Source organism: Mus pahari, chromosome 11 (genome assembly GCF_900095145.1).
Source record: "Mus pahari chromosome 11, PAHARI_EIJ_v1.1, whole genome shotgun sequence".
Taxonomy (NCBI): Eukaryota; Metazoa; Chordata; class Mammalia; order Rodentia; family Muridae; genus Mus; species Mus pahari.
Window position 1 is genome coordinate 27606275 of NC_034600.1, and position 26881 is coordinate 27633155.

Below are 26881 nucleotides of genomic sequence, written 5' to 3' on the forward strand. Positions count from 1 at the left end.
GGAGGGTACTGGTTAGTTCATATTGTTGTTCCTCCTATAGGGTTGCAGACCCCTTCAGCTCCTTGGGTACTTTCTCTAGCTCCTCCATTGGGGCCCTGTGTTCCATCCAATAGATGACTGTGAGTATCCATTTCTGTATTTGCCAGGCACTGGCATAGTCTCACAAGAGAGAGCTATATCAGGGTCCTATCAGCAAAATGAAAGCAGAACTTCTTTATATAAACTCTTAAGAGTCTGATCCAACTAATGAAGGTCCAAATTTAAAGCAAAACGTATAATCACCAATATACTGGAGAATGCTACTGTTAAGAAGTACATGGGAGAGTGAGACAGGAGGATGACAGTACTAAAAATATTCACATGAATAATTCCACTAAAAACTGTTCTCTAAACTTAAAATAAGATAAAAAAAATTTAAATGTGTTTATAGGGTTAACAACAGTTTCCTGATCCCATTACATAACACTTATATTTCCCAAATCAAGGTAAATACAGAAGGAACAATTACATTTTTTTTTAAAGCTTAGGTTATCCTTACATTGACTATGCAGCCTGTCCAGGTTGGTCTTGAACACCAAATTCTATTGCTTCAGCGTTCAGAGTGCTGAGATTATAGGTATAAGAGCTTAACTTTCTTAAATTAAATTTCCAGATGCAGTTGAAGGTATTTTCCTTGAAAAATGAACTTGGTCTTTAGAAAATGTTTAAAGAAGGCTGGGTGGTGGCACACACCTTTAAGTCCAGCCCTGGGGAAGCAGAGGCAGTCAGGTTTCTGTGAGTTCCAGGATAGCCAGAGCTCTTTTTGAAAGACAGAAAGAAAGAAAGAAAGAAAGAAAGAAAGAAAGAAAGAAAGAAAGAAAGAAAGAAAGAAAGAAAGGAAGGAAGAGAGAAAGAGAGAAAGAGAGAAAGAGAGAAAGAGAGAAAGAGAGAAAGAAAGAAAGAGAAAGAGAAAGAAAGAAAAAGAGAAAGAAAGAGAAAGAGAGAAAGAGAAAGAGAGAACGAGAGAGAAAGACAAAGAGAGAGAGAGAGAGAGAGAGAGAGAGAGAGAGAGAGAGAAAATGTTTACAGATATGTAAATAATATAACTATACTTGATTAGTTGCAACCTCTAATTATGATGTATGAGCTGCTTTATAGATAGAAACCCTCAAATCTGAATCTGCAGGCCGTGCACAGTACAGCTATTCTCACTACATCTGTGCTTCAGGCCATTTCCATTTTCACATTCTGATTTTTAAACTTTAGAGCAACTTGGGAGGAGTAAGAGGATGGGACAGCTGACACGAGGGATACCCAGAAGCCCTTTCTTCCAGTCGGCTGCATAGAAGTCAAGGTAAAGGGATACAGATGGAATGCAGGCCAGTCCATCATCCTGGCCGGTTCCGAGCCCCCGCCAGAACAGTGACTCGCACTGGCGCTCTCTACTCCTGACTCCTGGAAGCCAAGATGCTGCCTCTGGTGCCATCACAGCTGCTGCAGCCACACAGCATCTTTTCAACCCCAGCTGTACTTGACTTCTGTGTGACCTGGCTGTGTAACTGGCTGCTGAATGAAACTCCTTCACACTCTCCCTGACTGAAGCAAGCAGAGTAATGGAGCCAGACTAGAGCGCTCCATGCCGATCACAAGCACTCAAGTGCGAGCGTTCGAATCTCCTACACAGCCCGACACTTGCCAGCTAGATCTGTATGGCAAAGCAGAAATAAAACAATGCTTAATATTCTATTTGCAAATAAGGACAACAGTTCACTACCTATTTCTAGAAACAAAGAATCCTGAAAGATCCACCAACCACCTGCCCACCTGCAAACCCCGGAAATACAAGGTTTGCTATTCGAAAGAGTGCAGCCCACAGGGAATTATGTATAAAAAACAAAAGTTAAATCATTTCATTTGCATAAGAATATGAAACCGGGGCTGGTGAGATGGCTCAGTGGGTAAGAGCACCTGACTGCTCTTCNGNAGGTCCGGAGTTCAAATCCCAGCAACCACATGGTGGCTCACAACCATCCGTAACAAGATCTGACGCCCTCTTCTGGAGTGTCTGAAGACAGCTATAGTGTGCTTACACATAATAAGTAAATAAATCTTAAAAAAAAAAAAAAAGAATATGAAACCGATGAAGAGAACACCGGGCAAATGAGCAACCTTGCTGTGCCGTCACCTCATCATCGCCAGCTTGGACACTGAAAGGAGCGCTGGCCGACAGGAAGTCACTTACTGTTTTTAAACACAAGGCAAGAGTAGCTATTAAGGGGGTGCTTAAAATCAAACAGTAATTTCCTCCTCACGTCTCTCAAAAACGCTAAGAAACTAACAGAATAAGCTTTTGCTTTTTTACTTTTTTTTTCCTTTTTACCTCTAGTGCCCAAACAATAAGGTTATACCAAAAGGGCAAAATCTTTCTGTTGTTGTTCCAAGCCTCTGTGCTTACTCTTTTTTTGATGTTTCCATCAAAGAAAAAAGAAAGACCAGTCCCCTAGGAAATAAGGTAATGAGGCTTTGATTTGATATCTGTATTAAACTTGTTGAAAACAAGGGGAGCTCCTAGCAGTGTGAGTCTTAGAATTTGATGCTGCTGGGTGTGGTGGCACAAGCCTTTAATCTCAAAGTTTGAGGCCAGCCTGGTCTACACAGTGAGTTCCAGGACAGGTAGGGCTCAGTGCTATGTAGAAAAACCCAGTGTCAAAAATCAAATCAAAACAAAACAAAAACAAAAGCCGAAAACAAAACCAAAAAAACCCCAAAAAACAAAAAAGGAAAAATATTCAATTCCACCACACACCGACCGACCAGTTTTGTTCAAGGAGGTTACTAGCCTGCTTGCCCACCACTGACTAGTCCTCTGATGCTGTGAAGAAGTTACTCACATGAAATGTGGCTGTGGTTTATGAGTGAGTCCTCTGGGTCACCTTTTCAGCTGGGTGAACTTTGTTCATGCATTTGTTCAGGTCAGACATTTGAAGTACTAGCCCTTTTGGCAAAGGGACTGGAGGCAGAATGTGTAACATCTGAATGTTTCATGGTATCACTTTGGGTAAATAATACAGATCTATACGAAGTGAGTCCCGAATCCTCTAGTTGTGTAGAAGAATCATGAGGCTCTGCGGAGATGCCTTAGTGGGTAAAGCGCTTGCCATGCAAGCTTGAGGGCTTGCCATGCAAGCTTGAGGACCTGAGTTCGGATCTAAAATACCAGCATAAAAGCTAGGTATAGCAGGGCCTCAGAGGTAAAGGGCGATGGGAGGGACAATGACAACTGCAGATCCCCAGAGACCTTGCCTCAGAGAGAGTGACAGAAGAAGACATCCAGGTGTACCACTGCCCCTCCCCGACGTGGCACAGCAAGGTCTATGGTGAAGGAGGTGAATGTCTGCAGGGTTGGAAACAGCCACACTGTTGTATTAGAAGTGGATTATAGAAAACCCAGGGGAACAAAGAACAATGAAATCACCAAAGGTTTTGGTGTGTTTGGGGCTAATCTTTTTAAAAGTCTGATTCCTCTCAACAATAACAACCATGAAAGTAACTTGAAACAGAAAGCTTCCTTCGCTTCAATGTAATCTAAATGCTTTGATAGTAAGAAAATAACTGTTTTGCAAATAGTCTGAAGAAGTATGTAATTTCTTAAAATCTGGAGATTTAACACTTTCATCTGATTTTAAGAGATTGCATATATTTGATTTTTAAAACCCGATTGGTATATTTTAAGTTTCTGATTTTTCATTTTGACAAAGATGAATCTAATCTTATTATATGAGTTAACTGGGTTCATTCAAAGAGCTGCTTTCTGTTAGTTTTTAGTTGGTACTTTTAATACACTGCCTACCGATTTTTAAGCAGTTTCCCATTTTGATGAAATATCTTCTTTTGTCCTCAGGCCAATCTTGCCTTTCCTGCAAGTGCTGTGTTATATTCAAGTAGGCTTCATCCAGACTCATGGCCATAAAATTGGGATCATATTCAGCAAGTATCTCCTTAACCTTCAAAAAGAACACAAAGTTGAAATTTTGCTGCCACAGCAAAACCTCCTGTCTTATATATCTGAAAAGAAGCACAAATATTCTTACTTTGCAACTATATTAATGATCCTGCAATCAATAGCTCACGGATTTAAGGAATAAATAATTTACTACCAGTGGATATTTGTCAAATTCTCTTTTGCATTAAAATAGATCACAAAAGCAGAAGACCATGAAATAGCTTCATCTGAGGCAACCTGAATCCAGCATCCTTTATCTAGAAACACAAGCAAGCCAAATAAACCTCAGGCAATGTTCTGGTAGGAACAGAGAGAGATGACTGCGGTTTAAAGTCGCAGTCAGGAGGAGGGCAGGACAGTGCTCGCTCCCATCTCGTTTGTGAAGATGCCTGCTCATTTTAAATAGGAATGTAAGGTACTACCATATTTTAGAGAACAGTACATTTCAGTCAGTTATAGTAATGTGAACAATATTCTTAATAGAAAATAAAGATACAATTTACAATAATCTAGACTGGGAAAGATGATAAATCTATAGAATAATTGCATGTTCACATTAAATTCTAGGTGAATTTAGAGTTGTATCATGACATGAGAGATATACACACTGATTAGAATCAAGCTAAGACAATTCAGAAACGCCTTCATATGGAATAGCGTTATCACACGAAAGCGTGGAGGAGTGTTTTTGCTGTTTGTCTTAACTATCAAAGAATTAGCAGGAACAAGAGGAAATGGTTGCCAAAACAGCCTATACCATAGAAAAGGTCTTTGCTGAATTGCTCTTCATCTAACATTTAACAGCGGGCACATCAGTAGCGAACAGTAGCAAACTTTTTGTTTTATATATTAAAAAACCTGTTCTATCTTACCTCAATAATGAACAACTGAGGGGAATGGAGGGAAATGGTGATGGGAACCAGCACATGTGTATTCAGAGTGCTTGCATAGCTTTGTTCTGTTAGGAGAAGCCACTCTGTAACAGATGCCAACACTATCTTTTAATGACGTGACATGCTGGAAAGTCTGTACCTGCCGGCCCCTAAGACTGAACGAGAGCTGCTCCCTGGAGGCGAAGCTTAGTACCTCTCACTCCCTGTGCACGGGGCACTGCCCCAAGAACTAAAAGAGCCCACTCCCAGGAACGCCAAGCACTTAGCTCTGAGAACAGAAAAGTTATCCTAATGCTCGGGCAAGACACAAACGGCCAGAAACATTAATGTATCGATACTGCATTCACACAGGAAACTCATCTGGTATATTAACTAGATAGACATTGCTCACAGCCTGTACTTAATAGTGTATTTATTTTAACTATGAATACAGAAAAAATAACTATCAAAGGTATGTTCCCTTTTCCTATCACTTTTTCAAAAGTAGGCACAAAGCAATTGATTTAACAGACTGTTTCGAATGAAAAAATCTGTTAATATAGGGGTGATATTTCTAGGGAGAATGAAGTAGAATAAAAATAAATGACTTTAAAGCCCCCTTGCATGTCTGGATGAGTGAGTACCATGCCAGGGCTACAGAGATGGTTCAGCAATTCATAGCACACACTGCTCTTCCACAGGTCCAGAGTCCAGCTCCTGGCCCCCGGCTCAGGTGTCTCACAGCCACTTTTGGTTCTAACTCCAGGAAATCTACGGTCATCATAGACATCTGCACACGCACGCCTACCACAAACAGGCACAAATATACATGTGGAATTAAAATTAATAAAAATATATCTTTATATTAAGACAGATGCCTCCTCCTCCTCCTCTTTTCTTTGTGATATGGTCTCATATAGCTCAGGCTGGCCTCAAAGTGACTAAGTAGTCGAAGCTGGCCTCCACAGTGCAGGAATTACAGGTCATGCTCAGACAGGAGTCTATGGCCATTTTCATTATATAATAGAAGTGTAAAAGGATGCACACTTGATTTTGACTCAGAAGTCCCAGCACCGTATGACAGATCAGTTTTAATGAAAATAGAAGAATGATACCTTTCACATAGACATTCAGAATCTTACAAAGTAAACAAATCTCCGTACTTCACTCTTTTCAAAACGAGGGAGCATCCCTTTCCTTAAAGTCTACTTGGCATTACATGGTCAAGTAGCTGGGAAGGATTATGAGGTAAGCAAAGCAACCAATCAAACTAAGTGCATGCCTGCAACCCTCACACTCGAGATTTTAAGATTAGCCTGAGCTACACAGTGAGTTTCAGGCCAGCCTGGAACAAAACAAACAAACAACAACATCATCAAATAATAATAATAATAATAATAACAAATTTATTTAGAATAAATTGAAGTCATTAATGATGAAATGTATAGGTTCTATATATTAGAAATATTAGATTGTTCCTACATGGAGAAAAGTATTGAAAATTAACTTTGTTATAATTATTAAGGCTACTTAAAGTTTTGAAAGATTGTAAACATTCAACAGATTGAGAGTAGATGAAAAATACATGGAAGGCAAAGGGTTGGGAAACACAATGGTGTGTTCTGCATCCTATACACAGCTCACCATTCTCTACAGGTGAGACCAAGGGGAAACACAATGGTGTGTTCTGCACCCTGTACACAGCTCACCATTCAGTACAGGGGAGACCAACGGGAAACACAATGGTGTGTTCTGCACACCGTACACAGCACCTTTCACTACAGGGGAGATCAAACCTTGACAGGCTAAGGCCTCTGGAGTTGCCCAAGTGACAGGAAGGCAGTGACAGGGCTTGGGGTGAGACGCCCACTTACCTCCTTACTCACAGCTCTATATTTGTCAAAGTTTGGGGGCACTATAATAAGTTGTGGGCAGAGCCTCTTAGCAATAAATCCTGGCATGGCTGCACGGACACCAAACCTCCTTGCATGGTAATTTGAAGTAGCCTGAAAGAAAATGGACCGCATAGGGAAAAATAAACAACCCTAAATGGAGATATCGATCAGTGCATTCATAAGAAACACATTACTGATGTGCATTTTCAATTCAAGGGCATTTCTTTTATAAGCCACTGTCTTGAACCACATCTTGACTTTCTTAAAAACCATGACCCTGTCTCACTGTTACTTCTAAATTTATAGCATGACACCAGATAATAAGCAGGACAATGAAAAATTCTTCAAAGTGGATGTGGTGGTGCATGTCTGTCATTCCAGTAATTAGGAGTCTAAGGCAGGAGAGCTACTAGTTTGAAGTTCAAAGTCATCCAGTTCTACACAGCAAATAATGATTTTAAATAATTTAAAAAATTAAGCTTCAATATATACATATAATATACATAATATATATAATATACATTATATATAATATACATTTTATATATGTATGTATGTATGTGTATATATATATATATATATATATATATATAGTAACCCTAACTAATACATATATGTGTAATATAATATATATTTAATCCTGGATGATAGTGGAACCAATATGAAACTAATAGTAAATAAAATAGAACAGTTATAAAGTAATAAGAAAATATCATCAGTATACATATTATGCAAACTAACATGTATAGAAAGTATCAGTATAATATAATGTAAAAAGAGCATGTTTGTTTAAACTATTCGGGACCAGAAGTATATCATATTTAAGTTTTTATATTTGAGAATATTACATAGGTTTTTGTTTTGTTTTGTTTTGTTTTGTTTTGTTTTGTTTTGTTTTTAGTTAACCTTCCTTGACTGGGAAGTCTGAAATCAAAAATGTTCCAAAATCCCAAACTGTTTTGTGTTTGTGTACATACATGTACATGTGTTTATGTGTATCCATGTGCACGCAGGTAAAGGCCCCAAATCCAACATTTCTAGAAATGTATTCCATATGTTTTGGATTAGAGATGCTCAGCAAGTGGTATACATTTGCCCTGCCTGAAATTTCTTTTTAATCAGAACAAAAATTTAAAGGCCTAAGATCTGATCAGAAATATCATGTCTCTAAAATGAAGTACCTAAAAAAATTTAAAAACCTTCAAAATTGAGTTTTATTTTTTGGAGGCTTGATTTTTTTTTTTTCAAAAACAGTTTGGTAGGACATGATGCTAAAAAGTCTAAGAATGAAAACACGAGAGTACTTAATAAATCCTGTCATGACGATGTTTGCCAGTGGTCCGGGTCAAGGGCAGGACCCTGATATCATGTACAGCCAAGTTTAGTACTGAATGGGGCCTTTATCTGGAAACTAAGCGAGTGCTAGAGAAATGCGGGCCACGGCTATCACATGAAGGAATTATTTCAGAAAAAAAATATCAGATTTCCTTTAATCATTGAAAAGCCATTACAAAAATCTTGACAGTACTCCAAAACTGTCCCGACCCCTGCTCAGTGCTCTGGAAGAGAGAGTGCAGGTGGCACTAGAGAGGCCAAGCAAGGCTTTAAAATCAAACAAGTAAGTCTTGAGGCCACCAAGACAGCTCAGTGCTTCAGAGTCAGAACTGGCTCCTGTGCAGAGAACCTGGGTTCAGTTTCCATTCCCTGAACCCACACCGTGGCCCACAACCATGGTCACTCCAGTGCTCTCTTCCGGCTTCTGGAGCCACCAGGTGCATTTAGTAGCACAGACATACGCGCAGGCAAAACTCTCATATATATAAAGTAACAACTTATTAACTCTTAGGTAAATCTTATGAAACTAGATCTGATGAACTAAAGTTTTACAAGATGAGTCCCTCACATCTTGGGTTTGTAGTACATTGGAAACAGCAGCTGCAATACTTTTACACTTAACTCTTATCAGAAGGTACAGTGTAGTTCCTGCCCAGTGAACTGCCCAGCAACTTAAACTACAGGAAGGAGCAGGAGATGATGCTATGGGTCCCGCAGCCTCAGTCTTGCGGAAGAGCTTGCAGCTTCCCCTTTGGATGTTCACAGCTCTGCAGCTACTCTAGAGTACTCAGAGCGTGTGAAAAGGGTAAATTACAGCACTTAGTGTCGGGGCGTCACACGGAGACAAGGAAGTGTGAGGTGGAGGCCATTCTAATCGCCACCGTGAAAGTGCTAGACTGGAGTGAATCCATCTTGGATTTCTCATGTCCCAGATCCCAGAAGACACAGCGCCAACTCACCCCTACTGATCTTTGTATAAACTGAAGAATTAGGAGGAAAAACAGAGTTGTCTGTGAAAAAAGAAGAGGTTGCTTCTGCAACCCTGGATGCTGCTGTGGGGAAGAAGTGCTGGTTCTCAGAGTCAACTCAGAAAATTAAGAAAACCCACCAGAGTCACCGAAGCATCCTATGAGCAGCAGGCTGGAGGCATCTAACCTGCGGCACCACTGTTACCGTGCAGATAAGCTTTTTATGAGTTTACTGAACAAAACGATTAGCTTCAGAAGGGAAAACTATTAGCTCAGCACACACACAAAAATAACAATTTTGAACTTGAAGTTTTAATTTTTAGGTTGGGAAGAAAATAAGTGAGGTTTTCAAAAGTCCCCAGTTTAGCTCAAACATGGCTACGGAACGTTATGTGTGTAAGTACGCACATATACAGATATGCATTATTGCTTTTCTCTCAGATTCCATTGGTGGTTTATGGGAAAGGGAATACATTTCCGCAAGTATTGCTTTAGTTAGCCGCCTGCGAGCTCATGACGGATTACAGATACATAATAGAGTAAGTGTAGGACATAAGCTATCTGGGGCACTGGAAGGAGTCTGCCACAGGGAGACCTCTCTTGTCTCTCAGGGTTTCTGAGAGACAGATGCCTGTCACCCCAGCTGCTGCTTTCAGATGAGAGGTGCGTTTCTGAGCTGAGGCTGTAGATGGGCGCCTCCTATTAGTGAATGAATGTGTTTTCAGCCACAGGCACGCCTCCTGTTCCCTTCACTTTGGCTTAGGGCAGCCAAAAGAAAAGGCAACTTAGTGGTCAGAAAGACAAATGATTCTGAGTTGTAGAAAAAATGAATTACACTATAAATATATCAACAAGCTCTGTTATTGTAAAATGGGGGCTGGCAACACTTTCTATAAAGCTCAGACACACATAATCACGGGAGCTTTTGCAGATGTGTTTTGTTAGCAGTTATTCAACTCTATTCAGATGTGTTCCTTGAATGTGACAGTAAAATAAGTAAGTGTCATAACCATTTGTTCTAACAAAGTTTCTTTACAAAAAGCGATGACAGACCAGACTTGGTCTGCAAGCCAGTTTGCAAACCTTCAAAACATAACATTTCCTTTGCCTGTTCTTCCACTCTCTAGAATACATCTGAAAATTTAATTTGCAGTGGAAGAATACAACACTACTCTGCTGATCTGTCAGGTTTGGAACTTTGGTACAGGTACTCATTTTCTCTGATTTTGTAGTTGTTGTTCTTAAGTGGAAATAAAAATTAGTAAGATCAGTTATACTGACAGGTTTCAGTGGCTGAGCTTGTGTGAGCTACCTGGAACCATGAAAAAGCACTCGGCAAACTGGCAAGCCTCAGTAGGCTTACCCGAACATCCCATGCAACTGCCTCTTTGTTTTTGGTCTTCACCTACTTACCAACATGCTCATGGATCCTACGGCAATGGGTTTATCCTTCAGCTCTGGCTTGTCCCTCATTTCTACTGCTGCATAGAAAGCGTCCATGTCAACATGAACTATGGTATTGTTCAAGTTCCGGTTCCGTTCTAACTCCATTGCAAATCTGTCAACCTTAATTTTTAAAAAGTTAACATACTTTTAGGCAATATAATATCAAAACATTATTAGTCATTAGCTTTAATTCAGAAGGTGTCTATCTGCCAATCAACTCATCCATTCATCCACCTATTAGGTATATATTTTCTTATATCTATGGGCATGCAATTTATTGTTGTTTATCAAGGCTAGTAACTGCTTTTATTTTTCACACAGACAGCCTATTCTTCGTCATTACTTTTGATTTTGTGTGTAAGTGTGAATGCTTACCTAGGCGTGTGTGCTTGGGCCACAGCGCCTTGGGTCTCTTCCTCTGTTGCTCTCCCCCTTGTATCTTGAAACAGGATATCTCAGTGAACTTAGAGCTTGCTCTCTTGGTTATGCTGGCTGGCACCTGAGCTCCTGCGACCCACCGGTCTCCCCACACAGTGCCGGAGTTACACACATGATGCCACACCTGACTTTCACATGGTGCTGGGGGCCCAAACTCAGGTCCTCCTGCTTACACAGCAAGGGCCTTACCCATTGAGCCCTCTACGCAGACTGACAGCCTATTTTTAAATGTAAGCTCCTAGTGATTCTTCTTTCTGTTCTTCCAGGAACATAGCAGGAACTTACCAAGTATTTAATGAATAAACGAGCCATCCCAGTTACCTGCGTCAAATGATGAACTGCTGAACTGATTTGAATAAACTTATTATAACTGAATGCTTCTATTTAGGCAAATCAAACAATTCCCATTTGACTCAAATTGTTAATGTCTTAAAATAGAACAAAGGAAATGCACACTAAGAGTTTCTACCTCTGGTGCATGACATGATGCTGCACAATGTACAGTGAACATGCTGAAGTACAGAGTAAATATTCCTTCTGTAAAACTATGTCTTGGGGCTGTCTTGGTTAGGGTTCTGTTGCTGTGATGAAACATCATGAAGGGAAGAAACTTGGGGAGGCAGGGTTTATTTCACTCACAGTTCTAGCATCACTGAAAGCAGTCAGGGCAAGAACTCAAACAGGGCAGGAGCCTGGAGGCAGGGGCTGGCACAGGCCATGGAGAGTGCTGCTTAGTGGCTTGCTCGGCCTGCTTGGTCTCTAGAACCCAGGGCACCAGCCTAGGAGTGGCACCAAGGGCTAGGCCCTCCCATGTCAATCACTAGGAAAACGCCCTACAGGCCTGACCACAGCCTGATCTTATGGAGGCATTCTCTCAGTTCTGAGTCTCTCTTCCCTGAGTCCAGCTTCTGTTAGGTTGACATAAAACCAGCCAGGACAAGAGCTAGTATCTGAAACGGTTATTCTATACCAATACCAATTAAAAATGGAAGATGTAGCTTATTTTTCATAAAACTTTAATATACATGTCAAATATAACAATGCAGAATTGTAATCTTTAAACATTTTTTTGCCTCTTCAGAGAAAAATTATTGGGTTGAAAGGAAAAAGAGAAGCGAACATAGACAGAAATAAAATAGGCAAGTAAAGAAAAGATTACACAGCAAACATCCCTATACCCTGTTTTTATGGGGGACCTCTACTGATGCTCTATATGTGCTTTCCTAGGGTACCCTGCAAAGGGCTATGGGACAGGTTTAATTTTGACAACCTATAAGGAAGCTGCCTAGATCATTAACATAACTCAAAGAAGACAGCTATAAAACAAGCACCCCACACACAGGACATGGAATCTACTACTGAAAGGATCAACAGAGGCAAAACCTAGCAACCAAGAAGAGAAGAAAACAGCCCCGGAGAACCCAGTGAGCTCCTTAAGGAAAGCAAGTCCTTTAGTCAGATGGAGAGCCATGGAGGGGAGGCACCGCTGTGCCTGTCCATCCCCCAAGCACATACTTACTTCAGCCTCGCCTTCACTTACAGAATACTTGTGGTCTTAGAACAGACACACTAGCCACCCACCCACGAGCTGGAGATTAAAACTGCAGCTCTTCTCTTAGGAACGAGACCTGAATCCCATCTGCCTATAGCAGACCCTGACAGTGTACACAGGCCTACTCCAGTTGAGCCTGCCCCTCTTGCTGACCTGAGGGACTCTGCCTTCTCGGGCTGCCCCTATCTAGAATACCCTGAGCTCTGCCACAGCCTTTGTGGGTCAACTCAAATATGCGATGAAACTCCTGCTTGATTTCTTGTTTCCACTGTGGCCCTTCTTGTAGTAGATAAGCTATAATAATTACAATATGCCTAAAATATGAATGAAGTAAGAATAAAGGAGTGGCACCTGAAATATTTTGGCTTGGAATAATATAGAGAAGCAAAAAACAAAGAGAAAGGCAACCTCGAGGGAAAACGCCTCACACTCATGATTAACGCTGGGATGGTCTCTTCTGTGAACTCTCTCGTACTTGATGCAGGCATGCAGCTGCCTAGAGGAAGCCTCACAGTGTGAGTCATCTCTTCCATCTTCCTTTACTCTCTCCTTAGTCACCCACCCATCCCGTCTGAACGCTCTCTGCTCTCCCCAGTGCACAGCGCCTGCCTTAGCTTTCCAACATTTCTTCCTCTTTACTTCTCGTCCATGGTTCGTTTATCACTTTCCCCTGAGGCCTTTCACAGTCTACTTTGTGGCTGTTACCTTCTTCCTCCTGTTACTTCTGAGAACTCATGTGTCACTGGGGTTAAAAATAGGGACTTTTCTCTGGGTCTCAGTGATGCTTCTCATTAGGCACAGTGGTTATGTTAGCCCTCTCTTATGATCCTTAATTCTAATAAACTAATGGCAAAAGGTTGTTGAAGGAATAACGAGATGTTTGCACAATGTGTTCTTGGAGAGAGGTACGGCAAGGGCTCACTGACTACCTCTCATTTTAAGGTAGAAGGGACAGTTATGGAGTATGTCATATAATATGTTAAGTGCTTCCCACAAAAACTCACTTACTAGTCGAAATAATTCAGAGATTACAATTATTAGTCTTATAAATGAGAAAATGAAAGCTTACTAAGATTAAGAGATTTGTTTTGAGTCATAGAGCTGACATGGGAGAGCTGGACTTGGGAAACGGTTACTCCAAAGTTTGTTTTCTTTGTCTTATCTTTTCTAACACAGGCTTTGGTTTTTTGTCTTTGTTGTTGAAGTTGTTTGTTTTGGAAACTATATGTAGTCCTGGCTGCCCCAGAACCCACTATGTAGAACAGGCTTGCCTAGAGCTCACAGAGACCCATCTGCCTCCTGAGTGCTGGGGTGAGAGCCACGAATACCATGTATGGCTAATAGACTTTGAACAGTCTTTAACACTGTCATACCCATACTCTATACTAAAGTAATTTCTTTTCAAAATCTTCAATTTCTACTACATTTAGGACAATATTTGGAAATTCTGCTTTTTATTTTGACTTAGTATCTCCATAAAGTCTACTGAGTTGGTCCAAGTTAGCAAAGGCAGTTGTTAAAATGGTCGAAATGCACGGATTGGCTGTGTGGCCTCACTTAACAGAATGTGGATGCTTGTTTATCCAGTTTACGAGCTCATTAGAAGATAGTTTATATGATAACCAGATGCCTGCCTTCCAGGAGTGTGGTGAGGGTGGAGTCCAGTGGAGGATACTCAAAGAGGGTCCAAACAAACTGCCTGACTCATGCATGCAGATTTCTTACCTCGGCCTGACCAGCAGGAATTTACACTATCATATCACACATAATCAAATCTAGCATGTGGAAAATGTGAGTACAAAATAGAAACATTTCCTATGAAAATGTCTCCATTCTCTGAAACCTTCTTGTCTCCTTGGGACTTCCTCAGCCTCCTCCCACGCACACAGCCTCTTTTAGAGGAAGCTCAACAAATGAAACAATTAAATAATCAACATAAAGTACATTTCCTACCACTCCTGTTCTGAGAGATGCCAGCGAGGCTCCCAGCAAACACTTGGCACAACTGGAACAAAATCTGAAATTCTGCTGTTCAATGGAAGGCACTTTCTAGTCCTTCAGGTTATCTGGACGTTAAACTGCAAAATTCGTATGAACCCCCAAAAGTCAGAGTGACACACCAGCTATGTTCCTCTGTGTCTGTACAGCTTCTATGAAAGATATATGTAGATTACAGACCATTAAACCTAGCAAGTCCCCAAAGCAAACTGCTTACAGAATAAGGTCAATTTAAAGACAGCATTATTTTATACAGAACGCAATTTTTTAAACTTAGGAAAAAAAAATCCTTCACACTTTAACTGAAACATATTTTGTATGTCTGCTCAGTGAAAATTACTATCAAGGGAGTCAAAAGATAAGTTAAACTAGAAGAAAATATTTTTAAAATAAAAGTCAGTATGTGACTGATACTCAAAATACACAAAGGATTCTTCAAACTCAATAAAAAAACAAAACAAAAGTCAACAATCTTATTTAAATCTAAGCCTAAAGCCTTAACAGACACCTGGCCAGAGATTTATACATGACATCTAACCACATGAAATGCGACTCCTCACTCTATGCCAGTGAGGACATGCAGTGTAAAATGATGTAACACCATCATCCTGCATGTGTCAGGATGGCCCAAACTGAGAACACTAACACCACCAAAGACTGGTCAGAACGAAGAGCGACAGGGCCCCTCATACTTCACGATGAGAATGTCAAAAGGTATGGTCATCCTGGAAGACAGTTTGGCAGTTTCTTATAAAAAGTGAACTTCTTTTAAATCACATGACCTAGGAAATTATATCCCTTTGCATTTACTAACTGGAGTTGAAAACTTATGCCCACATATGTACGAGAGCATGGGTATCTATAAGCAGCTTACTCCTAATTGGCAGAACTTAGGAAGTAAACACGATGTTCTCCAGTACTGAAATGGATAAACTGCTTGACATCTGGATAAAGAATAATATTCAGCACATGAAAACAGTGACCGATCAAGCCATAAACAACATAAAGCAATCTAAGCGTACATCAGTAAGTGAAAGGAGCCAGTGTGGAGAGGCTGTGCACAGTAGGATTCTGATGCTGGCCAGGGTGGGACCTGGGACAGTGAACAGATCAGAGCTCCAGGGATGAGCAGAAGAGAAGAATGGACAAATAGGTCACAAAGGGCTTTAGGGCAATAACTCACATGGTAGTGGAGTTATTGGTACTGTAATGGTGAATATATACTGCTATAAACTTGTCTACACCTTTAAAGCAGAAAACACTAATAATAAATTATTGACATATGATAAAGACATACCATAGTAGGCAACAAGTGTAGTGCACTTCTGGGAGAGAGTGCTTGGCTAGAGGCTAGCCCAAGTGAGGGCAGGGAGATCTGGCTAGAGGCTAGCCCAAGTAAGGGCAGGGAGATCTGGCTAGAGGCTAGCCCAAGTGAGGGCATGGAGATCTTTACTTTCTGTGTAGCTTTTCTATGAACCTAAAATAAAAGTCTTAAAAAGAACAGCATTAGGTTTGACTAGATAAGCTTCTAAAGTATGTGATCAAAATTAAAAGATGTATTGAAAACACATTTAGGATCTGTGGTAAGAGAAATCCTTAATACATACAATCTCATAAATGAAGAGAAATTGATAATAAACTCTAGAGATATGGAAGAAGATAGCACTGGACTGTTTGTTAAACATCTAAATATATCTCCCCATTCTTTCCATTAAACAGAAAGGCTGGGCAGATGGCCACCCAGCTAGAGAGCACATTTTATAGCTTCTCTCGCAGTCATGTGTGGCCCTGTAAGTTGAGTTGCTGCCAGAAGAATGTGAGTTTAAATATTGTTTACAACTTCTTTCTCACTTGTTTGACAGCAAATGATTTGCTTTTAATCCCCCCTCTCCCATACTACATCTTCCTCACCAGGAAATGGAATGTGGATTACTTTTGTCAGGCCAGTAATTATAACACCAGGAGATAATAGACTAGTGTAGATAATAGAATAGATTTAAGGAAAATTTGTGTCAGAAATTACTATGATAATCAGAGCCAAGGATGTCATGGAACTGTAGGCACAGCGTAGCTAATATTATCCTGACATCAGAACAACTATGAGTACAGGCAGGGGACTCTCACAAGATCCATCCTATTGACATTCCCTCCCAGGAAGAGTAGAGAAGGGTGACTGGACCACACTCCAGACCACAAGCACTCACTCCTTCCTGGGCACGCTGCTCCCCATCTGCATGCACTCCTGTCCAGCTACACACCTTCATTGGAGGGTATAAGTACATAGGAGGTTACCTGAAGGAGGGAGGGACTTCATCTATGGAGCACTTAGGCCATCACCCTTGATGGACTAAAATGTCACTCATCCTCCCATAGGTAACCTCACCCTTTACCCTCACTGGCTCACCAGCCCAAACTTTTATGGGATTGTTTCTTCCACCTGTCATCAGTGACTATCCTGGGTGAATGCATGTTTGTTCCTCTCTCCACAGGAACAGTAATGTAACAAGCGATTACTTCTTATTATATAAGAAGAAGCTGTTACTTTGGTTTTCTTATGCCACCCACTTAACCTGTCTTATAACAAACGCATCTCATAATGAGAGGGTGAGTGCCATGTGAGGAGAGTTTCTTCTCTGCCTCAATAAAAGGCAATTAAAATCAGCATGAGAAAAGTAACAAAACTGATTAAATCTGGTTTTAAAGAAGCATTTGAAGAAAGCAACACTTATATGTTGAAAATGTAAATTAGTAATTTTTGATGAAAATAACTATACCAGAGTGCAAAGATAGAAGACTATCATCATAGAAGTGTATATAAAATAGAGACTGGAGCCAAGGTTCGGTAATGTAAATGTTAGGGTATTTCTACACAGTGGAATACAATGAATTGTCAAAAATGATGACTGATCCAACACTCAGGTCATCTTTTGTGACAATAGCAGCCACTTAAAAATTATCTTGTAACGGGGTTCGGTCCCTCACACCTGTAATCTAAGCCCCCTGAAGGTTGAAGCAAGAGGATCATCAGGAGTCTGAGGCCAGCCGGGGCTGCAGCGTGAGATCCTGTCACACGCAAACAAACAAAACTAACAATCAAAAAAACAAAATACCTACCACTACCAACAACAAATTAAAATAATCTTCTGAAAAGGTGTTTATAAAAAATGATATAGTTCAGCAAAGAAAGTGCACGATCTCTGAACTCCACTGAAAGACGAAGATTCTGAGGCATGGTAGATTCATCTGACAATTTTATCAGTGTGCTCAGTTCTGGGTAGTAAGAAAAGCACCTTGCCTTCTCTGTCCATCTCCTTATCTGTAGAGAGTGTTTTCCTGTACCCAGTGCTTTGTTAACACGGAGTCAGATTTTAATAGGGAAGGAACTCACCTACACCTTTAGTCTGATCAGCAGAAACATGATTGCCTTGAGCTGTCAATCTCTCATAAGGTCCCCTGAACCCTGGTTCCTTCCAAACTTTTCTATTGAAATAACTTTTAGGGTGGGGGGAGGGTATAGTGGATATTCGGGATAGCATTTGAAATGTAAATGAAGAAAATATCTAATAGAATAAGTTAAAAAAAAAAAAGAAATAACTTTTAGTAGCTGAGAGAACTTTGAATTTTTTTTATCTCTCACCCCTTGAAATTTCTGGAGAACATAAAAACCTCTAGGTGTTTAGAAATCGGTTCATTCAAAAACAAACAAACAAACAAAAAACTCAAAACAAAAACAAAACCTCATGTGCATTTGTTATTTAACTTGTAGTGTAACTTATTTTTACTAAAACACAGTTACTCTGATAGAGTCCCCACCCAGTTCCTCTCCCTCAAATGGGCCATATTTGTCTTACAGCCTAGCCAAGCTGCAAAGCACACACACACACACACACACACACACACGATAAAAACAACATATGCTGTGTGTTGGTGAAATTCCAATCCTGCAACTGTCTGTCCTTTGAAGCCAGGGAGTCACCTAAAGCTCCATTTCCTCTTCCGCACAGGGAAAGGTGCAGAGCAAGGCTTAGGGAGCCTCGCCTGTGGAATGCGCATGTGGAATGCGCATGCGTAGCAATGTAATGCGCACTTCCACCTCACCCTGTTTGCTGTTATGACTTGACAGTGCTGCACTTCTGTTATTAATTCCTATTCTACCAACTTCCCCCTAGCAACTGAATAAATACCTGTAATTGAGCTTTCCTTAGTTGCTGGCTGGTAATTTGAGCTTTTTGTTGCATCATATTTTCAATCCGTTGATTGACTTGCTTTTCCTTCTTCAGCTCATTTCCGTAAAATCTGGACCCCTGCAGACAAAGCGAAGCATAAGAAAAGTTTTAGAAGGCAAGCATTGCTGTAGTATGCAACTTAGTGGCTAACAGTGTGATTCTGGAGTCACACCGATTTCAAAAGTTAGTTGGGTAATCTGAAAATTACTTCACCTTTTCCCATCAGTTTCCTTAAGTGTAAAGGATGTTTCCCTAGCATGCATGAGGCCCTAAACACATGATGCATGCATGCACAAGCACGCAAGTGTGCACACCCTCCTAAACCATGTAATTCTTGTGAGACAGTACTACATAGAAGCAATCTGAGTTAAGATCTGCATTAGAACACAAACGAAAGCAAGGAAGCCCTCACTGCAGTCTGTCACGTAGCATAGGTCCCAGCAACGGGCTCATCAGTGTTCTCCTTTCCTTGTCTCTTTTCAGAACTTTATTTAGTATTAAATCATAAACAGATTCGCCAGTGAATCAATTCTCAATGGCTCCACCACTGAACACAAGGGGCTGTCAATTAATCAGGTTGCAGACAATGAGTTGTTTCTACATTTGGCTATCATGAAAATGCTAGTATAGAGATTTATAAATAGTTTTGCTTGGGCATACATTGTCATTCCTCTTAATATGCATTCAACAGGGTATTTCTGTGTCATACGGCAATGCATGTTTAACCCTTTGAGGAACTGTCAAACTGTTTTCCATGACCGAATCATTACTGTTTCTGCATATGAACTCTGTGCCAGCTTCCCCATACCCCGGGCCATACTTTCCACTACCTTATTTATTATAGCTATTCTGGCTAACAGTAGTGGGAATAGCATCTCCCAGGGATTTTTTTAAGTTGCCTTCTCTTAGTGACTAATGATGCTGAGTATCTTTTTGTGTTTGAGACGTGTGTACATCTTCTTCACTTAAATGCCTGTTCATATCGTTTGACCATTTTTGACTGAGTTGTTAGTGCTAAATGGTTACCTCAACTTGGCAAATCGTAACATTCAAAAACACAGTCTTGCCTTGCAGCTTTGATATGGTGATATATAAATTCATATAATGGAGGGAGAGCTTGTCTTAGTCAGAGTTTCTATTCCTGCACAAAAGATCATGACCAAGAAGCAAGTTGGGGAGGAAAGGGTTTATTCAGCTTACACTTCCACATTGCTGTTCATCACCAAGGAAGTCAGGACTGGAACTCAAGCAGGTCAGAGAGCAGGAGCTGATGCAGAGGCCATGGAGGGATGTTCTTTACTGGCTTGCTTCCCCTGGCTTGCTCAGCCTGCTCTCTTATAGAACCAAGACTTCCAGCCCAGAGATGGTCCCACCCACAAGGGGCCTTTCCCCCTTGATCATTAATTGAGAAAATGCCCCACAGCTGGATCTCATGGAGGCATTTCCCCAACTGAAGCTCCTTTCTCTGTGATAACTCCAGCTGTGTCAAGTTGACATAAAACTAGCCAGTACAGAGCTATAAATAGACAAAGTGGCTCTTTATTTAGTAACTCATAAAAATTGTATACATGTTATCTGTATTCTATAGAGCAATTCCACTTCTAGATATCTCTTCTACAGTTGCACTTGCACACATATAAGATTAGTAGATGTAAGCGGGGTATGGTGGCACATGCCTTTAATCTCAGCAAAGGCAGGCAAAGCTCTATGAATTTAAGGCCAGTCTGGATTACATAATGACTGCCGTGACAGTCAGGGCTAGACCAAAAAAAAAAAAAAGAAAGAAAAGAAACAAAAAACCCTCACTGCAGTACTATTTATAAAATCAAAAGATAAAAGTGACTTGTCAATCAGTAACAATTCTGATTAGATCAATAAACTACATCCACATACACAAGTATAACCCCCCCATTCAATTATAATATTCTTTTATGTGGGAGGAAAGAAAAAGAGGAAAAGATGTGCCTTCTTTTGCTTTTATATGCATATTATACAAATTCTAAGTAGAAAGCTTGGTAGCAAGAGCAACAGATTTGAAAGGCATTTACACATTTTGTAGCTTGATGCTGTATTAAAATATTTTTAATTAATAAAAAGGATAGTAAGTCAAACTTAGTGGCTTTATACTAAAAACCGAATCATAGGTATTGAAAGAAGCGTGAACACACCTTTGTGGCTTCCATGATAATTTTGTTAATTTTCTCCTTATCCAACCCTTCCATGCCTGCCTTGTTATCATTTAGTCCCATGCGGAGCAGAAGGTCGTCTCTGAAGTTGGTGTCCTTTTCCTTTGTGTTATCCATGATGCAAACACAGTAATTCTTCCTTATTATCTGCAAAGGCATACAAAATACGTACTGCTTCAAAAAGTGTGCATACAAGGGCTGGAGACAACAACCATTAAGTAGAGGGCTCGCATCATGCAAGAGGCTCAGGGTCCAACCCCCAGCATAGCATCTGAGAGGGGTGGCACACACTTGTAATCTTAGCACTAGGGAAGCACAGAAGAATCAGAAGTTCAAGGTCTTCCTCAGCTATATAATAAATTTGAAGCTAGTTCAAGCTACATGCAACCCTGTCTGAATAAACAAAAACATTTCTTAGTTCTTGAAAAATTCCTCCTCAGCTAGAGGTGGTGGTGAACACTGTTAATCCCAGCACTTGGGAAGCAAAGGCAGGTAGATGGATCTCTGTGAGATGGAGGCTGGCCTCGTGTACAGAATGAGTTCCAGGAGAGCCAGGGTTACACAGAGAAACCCAGTCTTGAACAACACTCCCCACCTCCCGCCCCCCGCCCCACCACCCCTCAACCAAATCCAAAACCAAAACCAAAACCAGACCCTACTCAAATCTTTGCCATTATTATCTTTAGCTTTCTGTCTTTTGGGAAACAAGGGATGAACATTTCCTGCATGTTTTGTGCCAGCTATGCTGTTTGCTGCCCTACATATACGTGCTAAATAGCCCCAAAAGACAGATGATACTATTCCAGATAGAAAAACAGGAGTCTCAGAACAAGTCTGCTAACATAAATTTGCTGGAAAATGACTACACATTTGTTAAAAAAAACATACCCAAGTTCATACCTCATTTTTTTTCTATAGAAAAGCTTTTTTTCATGTGCTTCCCGCCCACCCAAATTCATACCCAACATCTACTGCTGGGTGTGGGGCCTACCCTGAAGTATGGTTAATATACCCAGGAAACTCCGTTGGGGAAAATACATTTTCAGTTGCAAGCAGATATCAAGTACAGATTGCTTCTTGGTGAGGGTTGGGGACTCAGGTCCTAGTCCCCTTCTCAGCAGTGGGACCATCTAGGCTTAGATGTGTACAGGCAGTGTGTGTGACCACAGTCTCTCTGAGTTTCTATGTGAATCTGTCCTGTTCGGAGGACCCTGTTTTCTTGGAGTCTTTCATCCCCTCTAGCTCTTACATTCCTTCTGCCTCCTCTGCTGCAGTTCCCTGACTCCTAAGGGAATGGTTTGATGAAGACCTCTATTTAAGACAGTGCTCCAGAATCTTTTACTTTCTGCATACTGCCCAGTTGTGGTTCTCTGTGTTAGTTCCCATCTATGGCATGAAGTTGTTTCTCTGATGAGGGATGAGTGAGGGACTCATCTATGGGTATAGAAGAATAGGAGATATTATATTGCTTTATATCATATATGGTTAGGACAGTGGTTCTCAAAATGTGGATCACAACCCCTTTGTTGGTCAAATGACCCTTTTACAGGGGTCACCTAAGACCATTGGAAAACACAGATATTTACAATTCACAACAGTAGCAAAATACTTTTATAGGTGGGGTCACTATAACGATTCTAATTGTGGTCTCTTTCAGTTGGCTTATTGCTCTCTAGCTAAGACTTCAAGTACTGTATTAAATATGTGTGGAGAGAGTGGGCAGTCTTCTCTTGGTCCTCATTTCAGTACAAATGCTTGAAGTTTCTCTCTGTTTAGGTTGGCACTGGCTGTGGAATTGCTGTAACATACCTTACTGTGTTGCTGCATGTCCTTTGTATCCTTAGTTTCTCCAGGACTTTTAACATAAAGGGATGATGGATTTTTGTCAAAGGCCTTCCTGCATCTAATGTGATGATCATGTGGTTTTTATCTTTTGGTCTGTTTATGTGGTGCATTACATATATTAATTTATGTATCTTGAACCATCTCTGCCTCTCTGGGTTGAAGCCAAGTTGATCAGACAACTGGACAATAATTTTGATGTGTTCTTTTTTTTTTTTTTTTTTTTTTTTTTTTTTTTTTTTTTTTTTTTGGTTTTTCGAGACAGGGTTTCTCTGTGTAGCCCTGGCTGTCCTGGAACTCACTCTGTAGACCAGGTTGGCCTCGAACTCAGAAATTTGCCTGCCTCTGTCTCCCGGGTGCTGGGAGGAAACTTTTAATTGCTGCTTCTATTTCATCAGGGGTTATAGGTCTGCTTAAATTCCTTATCTGATTTTGATTTAACTTTGGAAAGCCATATATGTCAAGAAATTTGTCCATTTCTTTTATGTTTTCCAGTGTAGTTGATTACAGATTTTTAAAGTATGTCATTATTCTCTGGATTTCATCTGTGTCTGTTCTCATGTCCCCTTTCCATCTCTCACTGTATTAATTTGATTTTCTCTTTCCTTCTACTAGTTAACTTGACTATGGATTTGCCAATCTTACTGATTTTTCTCAAAAGCACCAACTCTTCCTTTCATTGATTTTTTTGTATTATTCTGTTTTGTTTCTATTTCATTGACTTCAGCCCTTAGGTTATTTTTTGCCATCTTGAGTGTTTTTTGCTGCTTCTGCTGCTGTTGTTGTCCTAGAGCTTTCAGGCGTGCTACCAGGTTACTAACATGAGATCTGTCCAATTTTGTGATGTAGACACTGAGTGGTATCAACTGGCCTGTTAGAACTGACTACATCCTGACCCCTAGGATAGGATGTGTTATGTTTTCATTATCATTCATTTCTAAAAAGTTTTATGGTTTCTTTCTTGATTTCTGTCTTGACCCATTTTTCATTCCATAGTGAGTTGCTCAGTGTCTATGAGTTTTTAAGCTTTCTGCTGTTGATGATATCCAGATTTCATCCATGTTGGTCAGATAGCATACAGGCTCTAATTTCAACTTTTTTCTTCTTTTCTTTCTTTTTTCTTTCTTCCTTAAGATTTATTTATTTATTTAATTTATGTGAGTACATTGTAGCTGTCTTCAGACACACCAGAAGAGGGCATTAGATCCTATTACAGATGGTTGTGAGCCACCATGTGGTTGCTGGGAATTGAACTCAGGACCTCTGGAAGAACAGTCAGTGCTCTTAACCACTGAGCCATCTCTCCATCCCTTCAATTTTCTTGTATCTGTTGAGACTTACTGCTTTGTATACAAGTACATAGTTTTGGAGAAAGTTCTATAAGCTTCTGAAAAGAAAGTATATCCTTTTGTGTTTGGGTGAAATGTTCTATAAATATCTGTAAATACAGGTCTATTTGATTTATGACATTTAACTTCAGTATTTATGTTTAGTTTTTGTCTGGATGTTTGCAGGTGAGAGTGTTCTACTGAAGTCAACCACTATCACTATGTCAGTACGTAATTTTAGCTGTAGTTGAGCTTCATTTATAAACTTGGTGCTCTTGTTAAACCTCAAGTTTTTATTCACTATATAGAGAACAAATATAAAATAACACTACCATACATGCCAACAGTTCTCTACATGCCAACTTCTGTTGCAATCATATAAACTATATATAGAGCTCAATTCTAATAGCAAAACTATAGGAAAAAAAATCCATTCACTCCCAGGAAGTGATTACATGGCAATGTTATACCACTTTTAAAGCTAAGAAAAACCATGGAAGGTTCAGGCAGGAGGAATACTTGAGTCCAACAATGAAGACCAGTCTGTATAAAACCATACATATGAGCTAGCAATATAGCTCAGTGGATAAGATGCCTGTCATGCAAGCCTGACAGCCTGAATTCAATCTCCACTTCCCACAGTGGACGCAGAGAACCAACTTCCAATAGTTGTTCTTTGACCTCCACACATGCTCTGTGGCATGCTTGTACCAGTTTTACACAGATAGATGCACAGACAGACACACATACATCAGACACACACAATAATGTATTTTAAAAAGTTTTACTCAAAAATATTTACATAAAACTATATAACAACCTGCACAACAGATTTAATGATCCTCAGGATTATTCTTTCTGGGTATTTATCAGAAAGAGAAAAATTCAAAACCTCAGCAAGGTTACATGCATTCTGTCTGATAACTCAGCTGGTGAGCTGCAATTGGGATGGCATCCAAGCCTCTATACTGAACTCTAATGAAGCCCCCATGCCATCAGTGACCTCCAAATCAGGGTTCACTTATACTACACATAAATGACAGGGTGAACAGCAGCCATGTACCTACGACAATGAAAATAGCCTTTGTAAATTTGAAGTTGCTCTTAATAATGCTGCTCTCATCCTGGGTATGACTAGGAAAAAATACAAATTTTTTTTTTTAAATTCCTTTTTATTTAATCGCTTTTTTTTTTTTTTTTACACTCCAGATTTTATTCCCCTCCTCGTCCATCCTCCAACTGTTCCACATTCCATACCTCCTCCCCCCCTCCCCTGATTCCACTAGGATGTTCCTACCTCCCCACCCCACCAGACCTCTAAACTCCCTGGGGCCTGCATTCTCTTGAGGGTTAGGTGCATCCTCTCTAACTGAACCCAGATCTGGCAGTCCTCTGCTGTATATGTGTTGGGGGCCTCATATCAGCTGGTGTATGCTTGGTTGATAGTCCAGTATCTGAGAGATCTTGGGGAGTCCAGGTTAATTGAGACTGCTGGTCCTCTTACAGAGTCACCCTCCTCCTAAGCTTCTTTCAGCTTTTCCCTAATTCAACCAGAGGGGTCAGTAACTTCTGTCCATTGGTTGGGTACAAATACCTGCATCTGACTCTTTCAGCTGCTTGTTGGGTCTTTCGGAGTGCGGTCATGCTAGGTCCCTTTTTGTGAGCACTCCACAACCTCAGTGATAGTGTCAGGCCTTGGGACCTCCCCTTGAGCTGGATCCCACTTTGGGCCTGTCGCTGGACCGTCTTTTCCTCAGGCTCCTCTCCATTTCCATTCCTGCAGTTCTTTCAAACAGGAACAATTATGGGTCAGAGTTTTGAGTGTGGGGTGGCAACCCCATCACTTACTTGTTGCCCTGTCTTTCTGCTGGAGGTGAAGGGATCTTTTAGAGGAGATTTTAGTACTCTGACTTAGAAGGGCAGTTCCATTAGAGAGGTAAAATTCTGGTGTGTTGTGCAGGCCTCCTCTAATTCCACCATCTGGGAGGCTGAAGCAGGAAGCTTTACAGGTTCTAGGCCTGTTAGGGCTACATAGCAACACACTATCTAAAACAAAGAAGTATATACTATTTACTCTCAAACATTGCTATATATTGCACCTTGCTGGAGATCTTTACACAAATCTTGATGCTCAAGTCTCAATCCATACAAAATATGCCTGGGAGATTTGGATAACAGCATTGAGATAGGCACATGCTTTCAATGTCCTCTCAAGATGCTGGAAAAGTGTAGCTGTTATCTCTAATGGTCTTCATCTGAAGGAACATAGGCTGGTTTTCTGCTTTCATTATTAGAACTCTTTTCCCTTAACTGTTACATTCAGTCTAATATTTTACTTCAGCAATTCTGTTTCTTGACATTGTTCTAGGAAAGCAGGCAAATGTAATTCAATTATAATAACATACCATAACAATTCAGAAAAATTCCTCCATTTAATTTGTCTTGCCCTTTAAATGTTAAAGTGCATGAAAAGAAACATATTGAATAACCATGACTTTACATATACTTTACATATTAACATATTTATATTTGTTAGCTGGCCAAACCTTCAGAATTGATTTGGCTTCTTAACTGTATCAGAACTGAGCTGTTGCCAACATCGTGAGAAAGGTAAAGTTGGTTTACAGCTACCTCCCTGCCTGCTGATGCATTCATTTTCATCAGGACACACTTAGTGTGGTTTATATGCCAATGACTTCCAGGTTAATAGTGCTAGCTCAGTGCCTGCCTGGGACCTTAAGTTTTAGTATGTCCAGAAAAGCAGGGCAGGGACTTGCAGGGAAGACAGCAGCAGTCAGAGAGAATGAGAGGGT

The 26881-nt window shown here is 40.4% G+C and overlaps 1 protein-coding gene across 3 annotated transcripts in view; it reads right to left on the bottom strand.

Annotated features, from left to right (window-relative positions):
• Polk (DNA polymerase kappa) overlaps positions 1 to 26881 on the bottom strand; it is a 59467-nt gene that overhangs the window by 17563 nt on the left and 15023 nt on the right. For 2 of the 3 annotated variants that reach the window (XM_021208726.1, XM_029543870.1), the window contains exons 2-6: positions 20881 to 21045; positions 18671 to 18790; positions 10466 to 10618; positions 6729 to 6860; positions 3830 to 3983 (exon numbers count right to left, since the gene is read on the bottom strand). In XM_021208726.1, the coding sequence (XP_021064385.1) occupies positions 3830 to 3983; positions 6729 to 6860; positions 10466 to 10618; positions 18671 to 18790; positions 20881 to 21015 (694 nt within the window). In that variant the 5' untranslated portion in view covers positions 21016 to 21045. Of the gene's footprint in view, positions 1 to 3829; positions 3984 to 6728; positions 6861 to 10465; positions 10619 to 18670; positions 18791 to 20880; positions 21046 to 25662; positions 25692 to 26881 lie in introns of those variants that run through there. The other variant, XM_029543869.1, reaches the window with a different exon arrangement.